Source organism: Archocentrus centrarchus, unplaced genomic scaffold, assembly GCF_007364275.1.
Source record: "Archocentrus centrarchus isolate MPI-CPG fArcCen1 unplaced genomic scaffold, fArcCen1 scaffold_26_ctg1, whole genome shotgun sequence".
In the NCBI taxonomy this organism is placed as follows: Eukaryota; Metazoa; Chordata; class Actinopteri; order Cichliformes; family Cichlidae; genus Archocentrus; species Archocentrus centrarchus.
Window position 1 is genome coordinate 1,793,435 of NW_022060256.1, and position 19,550 is coordinate 1,812,984.

Below are 19,550 nucleotides of genomic sequence, written 5' to 3' on the forward strand. Positions count from 1 at the left end.
CTTACAAAATTGTGTTAGAATATGAGTATCTAGGTAGACAGTTAAAGATATGCCTTGATAGCCAGTGACACCAGCTGCATGTGTTCTAGATTACAGTGGAGCACATTAGTGCAGTTTTCTCCTTTACTCTGTAACAATGCAGCATTTCAGATGTACTGAAATGAGGCTTTTTCTAATCTTTGGCCATATGGCGTCTAGAAGAAGAGCAGGGTATGGGGGTGGGGTAAAACATGTAGGTCAGCTTGAAATGCAGAACAAACAGGAAAACTAATCCTTGATATCAGACTGTAGGTAAAGAAACGTGATCACCCAACAATCTGAATTCTCTTCCACACTGGGCACACCTGAAGGAACATGATGAAGCTTAGAAGTCCATGAATCGCTGTATGTACATTAGTTAAAAAAAATAACAAAAAAAATCTGATTTTTGACAGATTTCTGAACGCCCACCCTGATAGAGTGAGATGAAGAATAATGTTAGCTGTCTCATGTGTTGTGAATATTCTGAATATTATGAGCAGTTTAATTAAAAAGTAGCCTGATTAATTCTTCTTAGATTAGCAGCTTTTAGTTTTGACAAAACTACTACTTAACAAACTTGACAGATGTTGATGGCCTTCCCTTGCCTATTAAAGGCCTTCCCTAAGGATCGGTTATAAGACCTATCCACAATCTGCATTTGATTGGCTTATATGTCATTGTCAGTTACCTTTCTTCGCAGGTGACACTACTTTAAGAGCAAATGCAGATGCCATTGAATACATATGCATCAGCTCTGTTCTTGACAGTATGCACTATAGCAAAATGTAGAGTGGATGTTGTATATTATATATGTGGGATCATCCTTTTAATTTTAATGACTTGGTTTCTGTTCAGTTTTGTTTTATTTGTATGGCACCAGTTCACAACAATAGTCACGTCAAGGTTCTTCCAACTTACCCTAAATATTTAATTAATTTCCTTATATTATATTTATTTGTTGTACCATAAATGCAGTATGTAGTGTTTCTGCCCTATCTGGAGAAGTATTTATTGTTATAATAGCAAAAATTGCATTAGATACATACAAGTCTTGCTTCAGGCTATGTAAATGTAAATATGTAAATGAAAAACCAACTACTGTAAGAAGTCTGAATAGAAATCTATAGGAAAATACTGTAACAACAGAAGTGACACTTATATGTATCCCATCCCTACATCCAGAGGGTCAATTGTCAGCTTTGTAGCATCCAAACACTTAGAGAAAGTAGAAGTAAAAGCTCTGGGGGCAATACGTTTTTTAAAGTCACCAAACATTTTAAGCAGTTCTTATCACAGTTAATTGGAGACATACACCTATATATCCAGTTTTTACGTTCCAATGACATGGCTCTTTCCCAATTCATTAGACATGGGGATTGGCCTCTTAATTCCATATAACTGCCCACTGGAGTTACCAAGATGGCTGCTGAGTGTCAAGGCTGCTTTTAAGGATTTATGATAGAGCATGGAGAGCAGAGAGGACAGACAAGTGTGTGACTTTCCCAAATATATAAAGAGTAATTATTGTCATCAGCACACACAGATATGTAATTCTGAGCACACACAGAGCTGAATTTGACAGTGGTTAATGTAGCGATTGCATCATTTTTGTTAGTTAAAATAAGTTCCCAAACCACAGGCACTGCTTCCTTTGATGCTTCTCTTAATCATTCACATGTGTAAAACAAGACTAATCCACAGTAAGGTCAATTTACATTGGGGTCAGTGTACTGTGGTATATTTTGTGTTTTATCATTTCAGTTGTTTCAATTTCACTATTGATCATGAGCAGACACTCTTGAGGATGGCAGTGGACAGCATAGTCTGTAAACCTTTAATACTGTTACAAGTGTTGACCAGTGAGATTCTGTGCAGAGGGGGAAGCGCTCCATTTAGAAGGATTTGGGTCATTACAGGAAATGTCATGTTAATACTGTTGTTATTTAACTGATGTGTGTCAGCAGCTGATAAACGGACTCTGTTTCTCTCTCAAATGTCTCTGAAAGCCTTAATAACCTATCAAATGGTCTTATTTTAAATGTGATTTCTTTACTTTAGTATGTAAGTATTTACTTTTATTCATATTTCATTGCAAAGGTGTGTGTGCACCAGATAATAAATACAACTGCATTTGTCATTATTTCCAGGCTTCCTGTACATCAGGATCTGCTGTACTCCAGTCCATTGAATGCACCTGAAGAATTCTGGTAAATGCCCCAAAGCACTGACCCTTGTACATTTGTGGAATTGCTGACAGCAAAGCTGCTAAGATTGTTATGATCTGATTAAGAAACTTTGTCAATCAACCTGTCATTTATTAAATTGTGTCTTGAATTCCATCAGAGATATTGGGAGTTTATTAATTTACTGAAAATGTGATCTGTTGAATGAAGTACAAAAAGAAAAAAATCTTGTAATTTTTTTTTTTTGTCTGTCAGTCAAGTTCAAGCAAAACACGTTTTGCTTGCAGTATAGATTGTTGTGTTATTAGTGCTGGCATGGATGTTTTCCATAACTGTATATAGCGGGTGACTTCTCATGTAACAATATGAACAATATGAAGACAGCATCTGTCTGTCTGTCTGTCTGTCTGTCTGTCTACTAGCTAGCTACTTGTACATCCTAAAACCAGAAATGCTCTCATGTCTGATATGGGACTGTAACTGCCCATTTTACCTCCTCAAAGCACATACCCTCTACTATACCCTCACCTCCTGTACTTCCTTGTAAGTACTTATGCAAACCCATAGTTTAGCTAAGGACAGAACAGGGCAGGCACTGTTTGCCTTTACTTGAGTGTACAGGAATAGTAGAGACAGATGGTGCCACAAAGCCCAACAGTTTATTTGAAGCCCAAGCTCTACATAGTCATTAAAGTGTGGTCTCATGGTAGCCTGCATTTTGGTGTATATCTGCGACAGATGTGGCTGTACTCAGCTGTAAGTGTGCAGATGCAGTGTCAGCCCAGATTCCTTAGGAGCACTTTATCGTGAATGGGGCCTCTAAGGATTCTGCTGGTTTAGCATGTTTTTGACCTCAGCCATTTTTTCAGCAATGGTGCAGATGTGATGTTTGTAGATTTTCTTTTTTTCTTTTATCACCAGGTTATCATTTATAAAATATTAAAAGGGTTTGATTACTGTTGTTATATTGCATATCTTTTTAAACTGCTTCTTTAAAAGCATCATGATGCAGTCTGCAGTTGTAAGACTTTGGTCATGGACGTGCAATATGTCTGAATTAACATGCATTAAAATGTGAATTCTCTGTGTGATTTGCATTTGAAATATAAATACACATACTAGAGAATTCTGGCTCAAAAGTAATTGTGAATCTTTAATTGGTCCTGGTTCACTTAGTATTTTGTTTTTTCAACAGTCTTTCTGTTGTTTGCTACAATCTGGTACCTCAACTAAACTCAACAGCGGCCTGTTCCACTGTCACAAAAATCAGGATCATTTTAGTGATTATTAGGCTAGTGAGTAGGCAGGATTTAATACTTACAGGTAAGGTTCACTCCTATTTGGTTTTTTTTTTTGTTTGTTTGTTTTTTGCATTTTCTGTCAGCCACCCTCTTTGCCTTCTTTGCCTCTTCCAGCAGCAGGGCTCTTTTGTTTTCCTGGACAGTTTCTCTGCCAACAATTTCAACAACCTAAAGAGAGATACCAAGAAAAACAAAGGAGCAGCCCTCTTTCTGTTTAGTTGCAGAATATAACCATGATTTTTATAGTAGCAGACAAAATTGTATAGCTAAAGTGAAGCTTATAAGGTAAGTCTAAACAAGAGTAGACTAGCATTACCTTGAGCAATAAAGTATTACTTTGAAATGATAAGTTCAAACAAATGTTTTGGTTGCTTCTTTCAATGGTACTGCATATCAGAAAATTCCAAGCCCCTCTTATCCACCTGTATTAAAATATACAGCATAAAAGATAAAGAAGAACACAGAGATGTACATCAGGAAGGGAAGGATCTAAATAAGAGATGAGAGACTGAACATAAGGCAGCACTCAGCAGAGATCATTTGTTAGTTTGAATATCTTGTATATGTGTGGCACTACAAAACAGTCTAAGGCAGGGCTCTTCAACTCCAGGCCTCGAGAGCCACTGTCCTGCAGGTTTTAGATGTGTCTCTGCTTCAACACACATGAGTCAAATATAGAAGTCATTAGCAGGACTCTGGAGAACTTGACTGCATACTGAGGAGGTAATTCAGCCGTTTGATTCAGGTGTGTTGGATCAGAGACACATCTAAAACCTGCAGGACAGGGGCTCTCGAGGCCTGGAGTTGAAGAGCCCTGGTCTAAGGTGTATTTCCCAAAAAATAAGGACAAAGATGCAGTCAGTTAGTATAACTATCAATCCTGATATCTTCATGAAGTTCATCCTTTTATTTGTTTTTAAGTCTTTAAATGGCCTTGCCCCATCGTACCTCTGAGTTACTGCATCTACACTCCCCTTCCCGCTCGCTCAGATCAGCTGATAAACTGCTCTTGGACGTGCCGAGGACTAAGCAGAAGCTTAGGGGGGACAGAGCCTTTGCAGTGGTAGCCCCTAAACTATGGAACTCGCTCCCATTGCATATTAGACAGGCCTCTTCACTGACAACTTTTAAAACCTCTCTTAAGACCCACTTATTTCACCTGGCTTTTGACCAGGTTTGAGATGCTGATTTTAGTTGTTGTGTATTTATTTTGTATTTTATTTCACCTAGTTATTTTATACTGTTTTATTATTTGATTCTTGATAAACTATGTATGTTATTGTTGCTTTTATCCTATGTTATTTTTATTTATTTATTTATTTTTATCTGCACTTCCCTTGTGTATTGTTGTCTTGTTTTCCTTGTTCAGCACTTTGGTCAGTGCTTGCTGTTTTTAAAGTGCTTTATAAATAAAATTGGCTTGGCTTGTCTTCAGGCTGTTTAGCTCAATTACTAAGCAAAAGACTGAATGACTGATAACAAAACAAACCAAACCAATCAAAATATTTTCATTTATCTTTTTTATATCTGCATTCAGGTTTTCATAATACAATGTAACATGTTGTTATATTGTTTTTAGGTAATTGTCTTATCCTGTGGACCCTACAGCAGAAGTATCCTGTCAGTAATAAGAGGCATCCTGGTTCATGTGGAAATCTCCGGAAAAGTTGGCACAGTGTCTCTGCGCTCCTCTTCTTTAAAAGATGGATTTAGGGCAGTCATCCCATAGTGGTTCCTTTGCCTATACTCATTATTGGAAGCATCAGAGTTGCTTTTGGTGAGGGATCCCCAACAGGCCCAAGATGCCAGGATGCCTATCACTCAGGACAACGCCCTAAGTATTCTCCCATTGCTGGAGAACTGGCATGGGGCTCACACCACAAGATCAAAGCAGGATGACAACCTGAATCAGGACTGTTCTGGCTACAAGGTATTGAAGATTCTTTTCACATGAGATAATTTCCTGTATTTTTTTATTTAATGTTATATTTTCTTGTTTATATTACTTGATTCCACCTTCCATCTCTTCATCAGCATCACTGCACATTGTCCCAACCTCTGTGTGAGGTTGTTCAAAAGAGGAATCATATGTATAATACCAAGAAGTCAAACAGGTTGCAAACTAGGGCCTGCAAAAGAAATGGACTGACAGCAGACAAAGGGAAGCACAGAGAACTAATTTACTAATAGAACACAAACTTAACTGGGGTAGGGAAAGCAATCAAAAGTTGGGAAAAAAGACAATGATGGGAAGCAAAACATTAAGCAGGAAATGTCTAGAAAAAGTAGCACAAATTAAAAAAAACTAAGAGACAGACAAAGAAACATGGGGAATACTGTAAAAAAGGCCACAATATAAAAACACTGGGAAAGAACCAAAGAAAAATGGAAAACATTGCGGGCCCTAAGTGTTTCTCCACTTGGATACTTCTATTAGTACACGTTCATGTAGTACATTATGAATGCTGTGTATTTAATCATGGTGCACATGAATTCGGACAGAGTAGAGTGGCCTCAAAGTGAACTGTAGAATTCGTTAAACGACGCCAACATCTAACTGAAGTTGTTTGCGTAGCTACTGCATTTTGGGAACATTTACAACTTGACATGCCTCTGATGCAAAATTATTCTAGACTGAAGAAATTAACATTCATAAATATGTTATGTCTCGTTTAATTTCCAATGCCTAAAATGAATCTGGCGGTTTATCTGGGTACCTAGCATTGACATCATTATATAGCAAGAGTAGTGACACAAGACATATTGCATGACACACTCTATCTAAGACCTGCTTACCTCTTCCAGCTGTAGACCTGTGGTAACTACTGTATGCATCTTGCAAAATGAAAAATGTAAAATATTAAGGAATAAGTAAGAAAAGTTTACCACCACTATCACAAAGTCATTTATGCCCAGATGAGCGACTCCAGAAGGCGACACAATTGGTGCTGAATCAGGAGGGGCATCTGGTGTAAAAATCTGCCAAATCAAAACATGTGGAGCTACCCTCTGTGGCAACCCTTTCTTCTAAAGGGGCAGCTGAAACTAGCTTATTTTATTCTGATGAAAAACTGTAATGGCTGCCTTTAGATGTAAATAAGATAGTGACTGTCATTTTAGTAAACCTATGATAGGGTCACCAGATGTCTTGATGTGATGCTACTTTTTAAAATCTAATTTAAACATCTTTTTCTACCAATGCCAACATCAACACTCAGAGAAAGGGTGAAGTGCGGCCTCATCGCTCAAAGATAAAGTCCTTATCCTTGAGCGTGCCTTGGGCTTCAAATAAAATCTGTCACCTGAAGAATGGAATTTATGCGTATTTGTTGAAAACCTGTGCACAAATGCAAGTGTTGTCATCAAGCTTTTTTTCCTGATTGGTGACTGTTCTTCCTTCTCCAGCATGTGGATCATGACTCCTACCAGAATGGGGAAGAGGACAGTATATGCAGTAGCAGCACTATTAGCAGTGGAGGACATGTGGAAGACATGTCCTTCTGTCTGGCTGCCATTCAAAAGTTGGTGGAGTACATTAAGTTCAACTTCACGGAGGGTGACACAGCTCCTTCAGCCAGTCGGTCCTCATGCTGGCAGGGGTTAGATGTTGAAGTTCATGCTGTTTCTCTAAGTAAAGATGAGGGGGATGCAGGTGATTTTGGCCTTAGCTTTGGAAACATCCCTATTTTTGGGGATCCTGAGGGAAGAAAGAAGGGAGGCCCAAGGAGGAGGAGGGATCAGGGTCCCATCATGGATGTGGGCTGTATCTGGGTGACAGAGGTGAGGAAGAGGAGCCCAGCTGCTCGCTGTGGTGGGATCAAACTGAGAGATGAACTCCTATCGTTGAACGGACAGCTTATGGTGGGAGTAGATGTCAGTGGAGCCAGGTAAGATTACTTTAATGAAAGTTACTATATGAATCAATTATGTGTACAGCTCTATCTATCTATCTATCTATCTATCTATCTATCTATCTATCTATCTATCTATCTATCTATCTATCTATCTATCTATCTATCTATCTATCTATCTATCTATCTATCTATCTATCTATCTATCTATCTATCTATCTATCTATCTATCTATCTATCTATCTATCTATTTTCGGACACTCAAGCCTAACATTAGCTGACTTAGTTGTTGTTTAGCTGGCTCTTGTCTTGGAAATAAATAAGTATATTCATATAAGTTTATCTGTGTTTGAGCCCCGACTTCAGTTCAGGTGATGAGGCTTGAAGTGAAGAGGAAGAGGATGAAGTGGAAATGAGGGAGAGAGAGCAGTGGTGGAGGAGAAGAAAGACACAATGAGAAATAAATGATGCACAATGTTAAATGGTTATACATAGTTTGAAAGAGCTATTTGTGATCTTTAAATTAAAAGTAACTTATAAGGCGTGCTACGGATGTCGCTGGTCTCTAGCCACATATGTAAAACGTGATTAGGTGGAACGGCGATGGCCATCTCGGCCACTGTGTTCAACTGTCGAACTTGTGAATTGTGGTTGATCTTGAGTTGGATGACCTACTATGTCACTGACATTAAGGTTGGTTTGGAATTTCATTAAAAATTAGGTTTTTGTTTTTCTCTTCCATAATTCTCCTACCTTAGCCAGTATGAGAGCCTACAGTGTATCACAAAAGTGAGTACACCCCTCACATGTCTGCATATATTTAAGTATATCTTTTCATGGGACAACACTGACAAAATGACACTTTGACACAATCTAAAGTGGTCTGTGTGCAGCTTATATAACAGTCTTCATGTAGAGCAGTGGTTCTCAAATAGTGGGGCGCGCCCCCTTTGGGGGGCGCGGTGCGATACCTGGGGGGGCGCGTGTGACCCTGGGGAACAGGCTTTTTTTTGGGGGGCCGTACTAGTATAAAGTGTAATTGCGCATCCACTACAGTAGGCGGCAGTGGCGCTGTCATTGTTACTTCTGTCACGTTTGCGACAGTGCAACATTTTACGACTTACAAGACAACAGGTTTGCCTTGGTTAGCAGTGTTGAGTCAACAGAAAGCTCCGACTGCGTTCTGCCTATAGCCTCCGTTATTCAACATAACAACCCCCAACATGAAAAAGTTTTTAACAGGGATGAAAAGAAAAGCGGAGAGAGACAAAGATAATGAGACAAAAGAAAGTCACCCGAAAGCTAAGACGAGGAAATACGACGAAGCGTATTTAGCGCTTGGCTTCACTGTCACTACAGTTGGAGAAGAGGAAAGACCGGTGTGTTTGCTGTGTCTAGTTGGTCAAACATGTTTACAGTTTAAACAAGGATTTATTTATTTTTAATTTCAGGCAATGATGCACTTAAAATCTTTTCTGTTGCAGACTTAAAACACGATTTAATAAAGTTATTCTTTGTAAGTTTGACCATATGTCTTTCTTTTTTTCTTTAATGTTAATAAGGATAAAATGTTATGCAGAGATGGATAGTCACAGTGGGGAGTGGGGGGCGCGAATAGTTTTCTTCTTGCTAGGGGGGGGCGTAACAGAAAATAATTGAGAAGCACTGATGTAGAGCAACAATTCGTCTTTTAAGATCCTCAGAGGGTTCTTTGCCATGTTGGAACTTTCAGTGACCAGTATGAGAGAGTGTGAGAGCAGTACTACAAAATTGAACACATCTGCTCCCTATGCACATGTGACTCGTTAGTGTTACTAACGAGTCACATTTTGGAGGGGAAATGACAAGCAGTGCTCAATTTGGACATTTACGGGTGTAGTCTCTTAGGGGTGTACTCACTTTTGTTGCCGTTGGTTTGGACAATAATGGCTGTATATTGAGTTATTTTGAGGGAAGAATAAATTTACACTGTTATATAAGCTGGACACAGACTACTTTGTGTCAAAGTGTCATTTTGTCAGTGTTGTCCCATGAAAAAGATATACTTAAATACCTGCAGAAATGTGAGGGGTGTACTCACTTTTGTGATACACTGTACATGGAAAGCAGCACTGTGGAGGCTGGAATATTTCCAGTGTGTGGAAAACTGGAGACAAGCTCCACCTGACATGTGTAACTGCAAGTTCAACTTAAAATTAAAGTTTCAGACAACCAGATCTTGCTAAAGTTAGTTTAGGATACGGCAGCAGCATAATCCGCAGTATGTGTGACTTCAGTCTTTTCCAGAAAGCCTTTTCCTGGATGTTTTAAGGAAACATTTTGTTTTGTCTTGAATTAAGGTTAAGTCTGAAGAGTAACCATATTGATGATTAGAATCCTCATTAGCCCCTAATACATGTGTATTCCAACTTATCTTAGATTGTCTTCACCTCTTCACCTCACCTATTTGTTGGCCTTCCTAATACAGGCGGAATGGGTCAGCTGTCAGATATCCTCGAATGAAGATCTCTAATGGACATGGGAAAATGGCCATTATTGCTGTTTTTAATTTCAGTTAAAATTGTCAGTATCTTTTGGAGACTGTGCTTTTCCCGAGATAAAGAAAGCAAAGATAGATAACACAAAGTTAGCATTGCCCATGAAGCCGCAGTAGCTGCAATAATATGAGAAACAGGCTGGGTTTAAATCCATAAATCACTGAATCTCAGTTTCTCTGTGTTTTGGCACAGAGTGCTTCCAACTGTGACTGAAACGTCTGTCAGTTTAATCATTTGTTGGGCCAGTTTTACAGTGTGTCTGTGTCTTTTCCTGAGTTCCAGCCAGCACCATAAAACTTCTCTCATGCTGAGATTAAATCGTGCTGCTGTTATATATCTATAATGAATTAAATTATAAATTAATAAATAATAAATTATTTATTATAATTATAAATCAAATTGCAAATTAACGCCACAGACTCATGTACAGGCATAACTGTTTAAAGATGAGTCATTGTGAAGGAATCCTCACTAGACTTTCATTTCATACAGTACTGTGCAAAAGTCTTGGACCACCACACATTTTTTTAACATTTTGCTAGGAAAATGGGAAATAGGTGGAATGATTTATTAAAATGAAATGGAAATATAATAATATTAATGTGTATAAGGCAAAACACAATTCTGATGACCTCTGATGAAGCTTTCTTGTAATTTCTTTAAGTAGTCTTCGGGAATAGCTCTCCGGGCTTCTTGATGGACATTCACAGCTGTTCTTTGGATGTTTCTGCCTTTGGTTCTGTTCTCTGTCAGGATGATCCCACACTGCTTCAGTAATGCTGAGGTCCGGGCTCTGGATAGGCCAATCTACATGACTGATAGTTTTCTATTGTGTGTTTTTCTATCAGGTGTGCTTTTACTGCGTTGGCAGTGTGTTTGAGATCACTGTCATGCTGAAAATGAATCCAAAGTTGCCAATCAGACATCTGATGCTACTGTTCTGTAGATCACCACACCGCTGTAATACAGCCCAAACCATGTCAGAATCTCCACTGTGTTTTACCGGATGGCTGTCACCTTTTCCCCCTGTTTTCCTTCCTTAATAGTGCCTTCTTGACAGCCATCTTACCACTGAGGCCATTTCTGATGAGGCTTTGACTAACAGTTGGTGGATAAAGTAAAGGGCCGGGTGCACGTGTCAGGTCCAGTTTCAGGTTCTTTTTTATGTTTTTGAGGAACATGACTTTCAGATACTGTTCATCTGCTGTAGATGTTTATTTCGCCCTGCTACTTCTACTGTCTTCCACTTGTCTAGTTTCCTCAACTGTTTGAAGGACACACTTCACACCATACCAAGATGTGCCAAGTTTTCAGTTAACAGATATTTGGGAACGACCTTGTTGATTCAAATCTGCTATTTGCCTTTCAAACTTTATCTTTGGCATTTTTTATTAGATCAGCTAAAAAAAGGGAACATATTGGGTGTTTCTGAAAAAGGCCACTAATAACAAAAGATACAATTAAAAAATTTAGATTTTGTTGTCTGTTATGTGTAGGCACAACATTAGTTCATCCCTGGAGTTAGGTGCCTTTTATTATGCTTTAATGATTCATAGTTCAGTGTTTAGTGACTTAAACAAGAAACATTCCTCTGAAAATGATCAGGTATAAGGACTGGGCTGAAAATGAGTGAAAAAGCAGCCACTGTCCAAAGAAAAACTTTGAAAAACCTTCAGAAGGTCTGGAAAACTGGTGGTTCAAGACTTATGCACAGTATTGTATAAACACATATGTTACAAAAAAAAAAGTCATGGAGAAATAGTACAAAAAAAGTGTAGTAGTAGAAATACTCACCTGGCTGGAAAGACTGTAATTCTCCCTATAATATTTTAACCTTTCTGTTATGACACCATTATGTTTTTCATCTTTTCGATGCCTTTTTGCAGTTACCTGGCTGACCAGTGCTGGAATGGAGGCTGCATCTACCTGATCCTCCTGCGGCGAGTCAAGCGTAAGGCTCCTCTGCCTCCCTGTGATGTGAATGAAAGTGTCAATACCCCAGTCAGCACTGACAGCTGTGAAGACCAGCACCGGAGTGCAGCAGCCTCTGAGTCCTCCAACAGCTCTGGAAATTACAAACACACACGCAAATTTGGAGTCATATCACGTTCGTCCTTCAACCGAGACTACAGGGAGCGTGCAAGCTCAGAAGCCCTCAGCTGTTATAATGGTTACAGCTCCTCTCTTCCTGGTAATGCAGAAGTCAGTCCTCGAGGTGACTCAGGTTGCATCCTCTCCACACCTTCTGAGGAAAGCCCAGACAGCTTTCCTCAGCTGAGAATGGTTCCACAGTGTCTACACAGTGGACAGGCTGCCACCCTGCACACAAAATGTCACAGTCAGCTGTTGGAATGCAAAATGGATTCTTTCAGCAGTGAACCGTCAAGCCAGGTGAGACTAATCTAATCAATGCATTTCTGTTCAAAACTGTGAGCCAGAAGCTTCGAACAGACTTTACTCAGTAATTTATAGTTTTTATAAGAAGTAAATAAATTAAACAGGGTTCAGTTGCCATAGAAACTTGATCTGATCATAAATGTGGCTATAAGGTCTGAGAGGAAACAGCAAGCTTGTCAGTACATGAAATAGTAAAAGAGTTCATTTCTATTGGTTTGATCAGGCAAAAAGTTTCAAAAACCTAAAATCATTCTAATAACTTCTGTGAGGCTTGTGTGAATTGTAGTTGCAGTTTTATAAAGTACAATATGGTATCACCTGGTACTTTGGATTTCACCATGTTCAAATGAGGATTCAAAGGATTCAAACAGCTTTATTGTCATTCTCCTCATGAAAAACATGACAGGAACGATACTTAGTTTCTGAACTCCACAAGCAAAACAACAACCAAACAAGTCCAAAAGGGGAACTGGAAACTATAACTTACAGAATATAAAATCTGGGAAACAAACTAAGACTGGAAATACAGGGGCCGGGGACAGGAGCGTGAGTGCGAGTAAAAGCAGATGCTCTGACAAGGCACAAGGGAATACAGACTATAAATACACAAGAGAGTGATTGGGGAAAATGGAGTCACAAAGCTGAACTAAGCACAAGTAACACAAACTCTTAAAGCCAAATAGGAAGTGTGAAAACTAAAATCCAAAACACTGTCATCAGCTAAATACAGGAGATTTGATACAAGAGGGAGGAGCACTGAGGGAGGAATAAACTCAATAGCAAATGGAACTAGGAACAAGCTAAATACACTAAAGAGAAAACACATGAAACAATATCAACATTAAACAAACTGAATACATATTTAAACAACAAGAAAGTTCAAAAGCTCAAAAATGCTGGGAACACAACCCAGGACCATGAAAAAAATAGTACTTCAAACATTACTGATATAAGTTTTAGACAAAACAGTGACAAAATAATAAATTAGATCATTTTTATATTTTGGTATAGTGCGTTTGTGTTACACAGCAGTTTCTCAGAATTTGTAGTCTATGAGGGTCTATGTGCTGACTCCTGGGCTGCTTCTGAATCGGTTTCTTGCTTCACCTCGATGTAGCTGTCATGGCTCTGGGCTAGTTGCCCTGTGTTTTTGAGTTTTGGCCTCTGTGGTCTTGTTTAATTAATTTTTCTGAGATTCCTGGTTTGCCTTGTGGCTATATTGGTTGTTGTATAGTTTCCTTTTAAGTATGTTTAATGGTGTTCTCAGTTCCTCATGCTTTAGTTCTCCCTCTGTGTCCCCCCAGTATAGATGTTCTCCCCCTCTTATGTTCATTCATGTGTCTGTTTTCTCAGTATCCCTGTCTTCCTGCATGGTGTCAAGTCCACGTTCCTGTCTGCATGTTCTCTTGTTACTTGTGTTTGGCATTTAATTTACTTCCCTTGTCTGGTCTATTGTGATTGATTTCAGCTGTGTTCCCCTCCTGTTTCCCCTTCTCCCATTTCCTTGTGTATTTATTGTCTCAGTCTTACTTTTGAGTAAGAGACTTTGTTCAGTCATTCCAATCTCCATCATTGCCACAACAGCCTCACACTCAAGCTCTATAGCAGCCGCACTGTTCTGCAGCTGTGACTTTCCAGCCCGAGTCCACAGTTAGAAGGATGGGGGTCCTCCTTCTCTCACCGGAGACCCTCTACCCGTTTCCACAGCCAGTCAGCTTCTCGCCTCTGCAGCTGGCTAATGCTTCATTCCCCTCCCTGTCTCAGGTAAGGGGAAGCATGGCTGTGAGCAGCAGAAATTCGGTCTCCACCTTAGATCTACAGCCTGACTGCTGGAATCATTTGCCCAGCTCCTGGGATTTACCGTCTCTCCTCCCTTCAGCTCTTCTTCCTCAATGCTGCTGTCCGGCCCATCACAGGCATCTGCTGCTCCAGCTTTGTTGGCTCCCCCTTCCTGGGTATGGCAAGGCTGTTGTCATCATCACTCTATGCTGCATCCAGAGACTGCTTTTAGGCCCATGTCTGCTGACACTGGTTCTGTTTTGTGTTTCTGAACCTGCCAACTGTGAGGCTGACAGCCCTGTGACAAGTCAGAATATGATGTCTTCTGTGTCTGACCTGGCTATTAACAATGGTGTGCTTTCCAGTTGTGAAACAACCAAATCAGAGCTTAAAAAGTCTGTTCATAAGCCAGCTCATTTAGAGACCCTTTGTCTCCCCAGAGACTGGTTTCTTATGTTGAGCCAGCTGATGTCAAGATTGAGTTGTCTCTGCCTTCTAAAATCAAGACTGTAGTCTCTGTTCCTGAGCCAGTAGAGGCAAAAAACTTTTTTTTTTTTAAATTTGTGAACCAGTAAATCTAAACACTGATTATTCTGTTTCCGAACCACTTGATTTAAAGCCTGTGCTTCCATTTCTTGATAATGTGAACTCCGAGTTGGGAGTTTCTGTTGCTGAGCCAGCCAATTCACCAGCCAGTGTTGCTGCTTTTGAGGAGATTATGCCAAAGACTGGAGTGTCTGTTGCTGTTTTAAATAATGTTGAGTTTATGTGCTGTGCTCCTGAGATGGCTAATTCAAAGACTGTGTTGCTGAGCCAGCCAAAACAGACACTGCTTTTTGTATATCTCAGCCTGCCCAGCCAGTTCTGATAATGACTATTGCAACACCTGGCACCCCTCTAGGGTCTGTTGTTTCACTGCTGACACTCTCACAGACTGCTGCCTCCCCTGTGCCTGAGCACCCTGCACCTGTCCCTGTTCCCAGTGTGAGGACAGCCAGGCCCCAGCTCCAGTCCTTTGAGTCAGCAGTGCTCTCGACTTAGCAGTTGCAGTCACCTGAGTCCAAGGGTCCTGTGTCTGAGGTGTCCCATCACCTCAGTCGAAGTCGGCCCTGAGTAGGTCATCACTGATGCTGGTCTCCATCTATGCCACCTAAGGGTCTCCCCACCGCAACTGACCACCTGAGGTTTTCCATTGCCTTCACAGTCATTGAGCTTCTGCCAAGTCACCAGAGGTGTCACATTGCCTCTGCTGACGTTGGCCGTCAGAGGGCTTCCTTTGTCCTTGGCCCCCAGAGTTTCTTCGCCTCTGCGAACATTTACAGTACCAGTATTCCCAGGAAACTCTCTTTTGTCTGATCATCACTGATTGAAGTAAATATGAATAGCCCCAGGTTTCTTTTCAGCACTGTAGCCAGGTTGACAAAGAGTCAGAGGTCTGTTGAGCTGAGTATTCCTTTAACTTTAATTGGTAATGACTTCATGAATTTCTTGACAAATAACATTGTCAAGAACCATCTCACAGCTGTACATAAAGTGCCTCACAGATACATTACGTACAGCTACTTTGAACACTACTGTTATTTATTTAGAGTTTCTCTCAGATTGATATTTTTCAGTTAACTTCAATAGTTACTTCCTCCAAACCATCACTAGATTCCTACAGGACTGCTCAAAGAGGTCCTACCATTCATTAATGCGTCGATTTTAAATATTATCAGTCTATCTCTATTAATTGGCTACATACCACAGGTCTTTAAGGTGGCAGTAATTAAACCATCACTTCAAAAGCCATCACTTGGCCTGCTTACTTAACTAGTTATAGGCCAATCTCCAACCTTCTTTTATCTCAAAAATTCTTGAAAGGGTAGTTGTAAAACAGCTAATGGATCGTCTGCAGTGGGGTGGTTTATTCGAAGCGTTAGATAAATCTGAAGTTACTGTACTCACCCTACAAATCTTAGAAACATGGTATCTAACCAGATACTTACTCTGGATGGCATTACTTTGTCCTCCAGTAACACTGAGAAATCTTGGAGTCATTTTTGAGCAGGATATGTCCTTCAGTGTGCATATTAAACAAATATGTAGGACCGCTTTTTTGCATTTGATTGCAATATTTGTAAAATTAGAAACATCCTTTCTCAGACTGATGCTGAAAAGCTAATTCATGCATTTATTACTTCTAGGCTGGAGTTTGTAATTCACTATTATCAGGCCTTGTTTTTTCTTAAAGTCCTCACAGGATCATACAGTATCACCCTAACAGAGTACTTCGTTCTAAGATTGCAGGCTTAGTTGTGGTTCCTAGGGTGTTTAAAAGTTGAATGGGAGCTCCCAGTTTGGATTCAAGACACAGACACCCTCTCTACTTTTAAGGTTTAAAACTTTACGTTTTGATCAAGCTTATAGTTAGGGCTGGATCAGGTGACCCCAAACTCTTCCTTAGTTATGCTGCAACAGGCCTAGGCTGCTGGGGGCTTCCCATGATGCACTGAGTGTTTCTTTTGCACTCATCTCTTTAACTCTGTGTGTTTATACACCACTCGAAGTATGAATATGTGTGAATGTTAGAAGGCACTTAGCTGTAGAAGGAAGTACTTCTATGAATGGCTGTGAATGGGTAAATGCAAATGTGTTGTATAAAGCACTTTGAGTGCTCAGCTTGAGTAGAAAAGCGCTATATAAGAACTAGTCCATTTACCATTTAACATCTGCATGTAATCATTAGTTATTAATCTCTGGCTCTCTTTCAAAGTGTGTCTTTTGTCCTGTCTCTCTCCCCTCACCCCCAACCAGTCGCAGTAAATGGCTGCCTCGCACTGAGCCTGGTTCTACTGGAGGTTTCTTCTCACTGTCACCAAGTGCTTGCTCATGGTTGATCGTCTGATTGTAGTTTTCTGTGTATTATTGTATGATCTTTACCTTACAATACAGAGCACCTTGAGGTGACTGTTTTTGTGATTTGGCATTGTGCTCTTTTTTTCTTCTTGTATAAACCCAACATTATTGTGCAGTTTGATAGAGATACAGAATGAGAACAAGGCCTCAAATCCTCTCAGCCTCATTTTATACTTAGAATTGAAAAGCATCACAAAATAGGACACAGTTGCTATGTCTGTCATTTATATTGTGCATGTTCAGACAGAACTAGAGTGGAATGAAAGTGATCCTAAAGTGTGCTTTGTTATGAGATCTGAAGCCAAGAAAACAAAGAGCATTCAAGTCATGGTAAATGGACTAGTTCTTATATAGCGCTTTTCTACTCTACTTATACAATATGTTTGCATTCACCCATATATTCGTACAAGCATTTTTTTGTGCATTTAAGGACATGGGAAGCAACTCAGGGTTCAATATCTTGCCCCAGGATATTTTGGCAAGCAGAGTGAAGCAGCCAGGGATCAAAACACCAACCTTCCGATCTGAGATGACCTGCTATACCTCCTGAGACACAGCCACCTGCACAGACATGTACAGCGTTGAAAACAATAACCTGCAACAACTGATTAGAAACATGCTGAGTAAAAAATAAGTGCCTGAAAAATAAAACTAATCAGGCAATCAGGCTTCATTTAGTTACAGCATATTTGAGTATGACCAGTAAAACCTGGCAGCATGTCCCAGTGCCAAGGTTATTTAAAAAACAAAACAACATTAAATCTTATTAACAGGAAACAGGAGATGAAAAGGAAGCTAACTAATATTAGATATAGAAAGCACATTATTCAGATCACCAATATAAAATTCATAAGCACAACATGTGTAAAATAAATGCAATCAAGTCTGTTTAGATTAAAGAGACGCTTCTGAAAAATGGCCCACTTGGCCTTCCTTTATAATTTATAAAATGTCATGATAAACAATAATTTATAATTGGCTGATTCACATTGGAAGTCTACTTTATCTTAATTGTCAACACACCATTGATGTGAGACTGAGATGGACTTGAAGAAAATTAAATAAATGGACACTTGTGGGTTAATGAGCAAGAAAGTTGATTTATTGTGATTGCTAGAACACTTCTTATGAATAGAAATTGCTCACACAGGGAGCTTTCTCCCTGATTTATGGGCTGTGGCCTGCAGCTTTAACCAAATTCCAGACCCTTTGAAAAAAAGAAACACACTTAATATAACTTTGCTAGGCACAATGAAAGTTTATTAAAAATTGTTTGTTTTTGCAGTTGTTGTAGTGCAACATCTTTAATTTTTATTAGTGCTACATGCAGCAAAGCTTACTAGCCATAACATAAATGTCATCCTTTGATTTCATAACTTTGTATTTTAAAGCCTCAACTATTAGTGTTGTGGTTGTCACCACGTTGGCTTTTTTGGAGCCATAAGGGACCATAATTAGGCGAAAGTTTAGCGTGCTAAATTATCAGCTATAGTAACAAACTTGCAAGTTACAAGCTGCCCCACCAGTGGATGGATGCAGGGGGCACATCAACTAATTAAAGCTGACAGTCTAGAATTTCACTCGCCAAAAAATGTAGCACAAATTTCTTGGATTGGTTGCACTTTAAAGCAGACTATATTATTTGTCAGATAATTCTATGAAGAAATAAAATCCTTCAAGATTCTGCAGCATCCCAAACACAGTGAAGAGATCCAGTTTTTTGACTCCCAAGTAGCAGGGATGAAGCCTAGCAAATAGATAACAGTTGTGTTGGAACATGCTTATTTAGACAAAAGTTCAGGAGACCGGACAGGTGGCAGTGGCAAAGACAATATTTAGGAGACCAATGTTGGCAGAAGTAACAGGACACCCTTGATGATCTGTCTGGAGGCCAATGACGGTGATGGAGACCCTGGGGTAGCTTGGCTGGAAGCTGACAATGGCGAAGAAGACTTTTTGGGGGCCTTCACCGATGAAGACCCTTCAGAGGCTGGCATCCACAGACGAGGCAATAGGATATCTCAGGTGGCGTGGTTGAAAACATTGTCTTTTTTTTTTTTATTGCTGGTTCAGAAACACCAAACCCAAACATTTCAGTATTGCCGACTGGGAAATAAAACAATGAAACATTTTGTTACTGACCATCACAGAAACACAAGACTTTGTTTTCAGTTGTCCTAGAAATACCAAATGGTTTATTAGCTGTCTTAGATTCACAGAATTTAATACACAATGGGCCAACGCAGGAAAAACCCTAGGCTCAGAATTCATGGAGTGAGAAACAAAAATGTCTTTCATAATTCTTTCTTGCTCAGAGTGAGCACTCAAGAAACAGTCAGTTTCACTCACCATAGAGCTGGGATCCGGAGACCCAGCATCAGCAGATGCAGGCAGAAAAACAATCAGACAGTGGTGGGGAGTGCCGACTACAGAACCTCTGCTTCCTCCTTGAAGTAGGAGCAAAAGGTGCAGCAGTGGCATGCTCCTCTTCTTCAGCCCACAATTCCACTGAAAAGGAGGCTGGTGAGGAGCTGACTAGTTGTGGAGATTGCGAGCTGCCTGTGTGTGGGCAGGGACTCGTCT

The 19,550-nt window shown here is 39.8% G+C and overlaps 1 protein-coding gene across 2 annotated transcripts in view; it reads left to right on the forward strand.

Annotated features, from left to right (window-relative positions):
* pdzd2 (PDZ domain containing 2) overlaps nt 1-19,550 on the forward strand; it is a 77,166-nt gene that overhangs the window by 11,907 nt on the left and 45,709 nt on the right. For both annotated transcript variants that reach the window (XM_030723468.1, XM_030723467.1), the window contains exons 2-5: nt 2,169-2,228; nt 5,085-5,435; nt 6,911-7,392; nt 11,780-12,284. In XM_030723468.1, coding sequence (XP_030579328.1) covers nt 5,316-5,435; nt 6,911-7,392; nt 11,780-12,284 — 1,107 coding nt within the window. In that variant the 5' untranslated portion in view covers nt 2,169-2,228; nt 5,085-5,315. The remainder of the gene's footprint in view (nt 1-2,168; nt 2,229-5,084; nt 5,436-6,910; nt 7,393-11,779; nt 12,285-19,550) is intronic.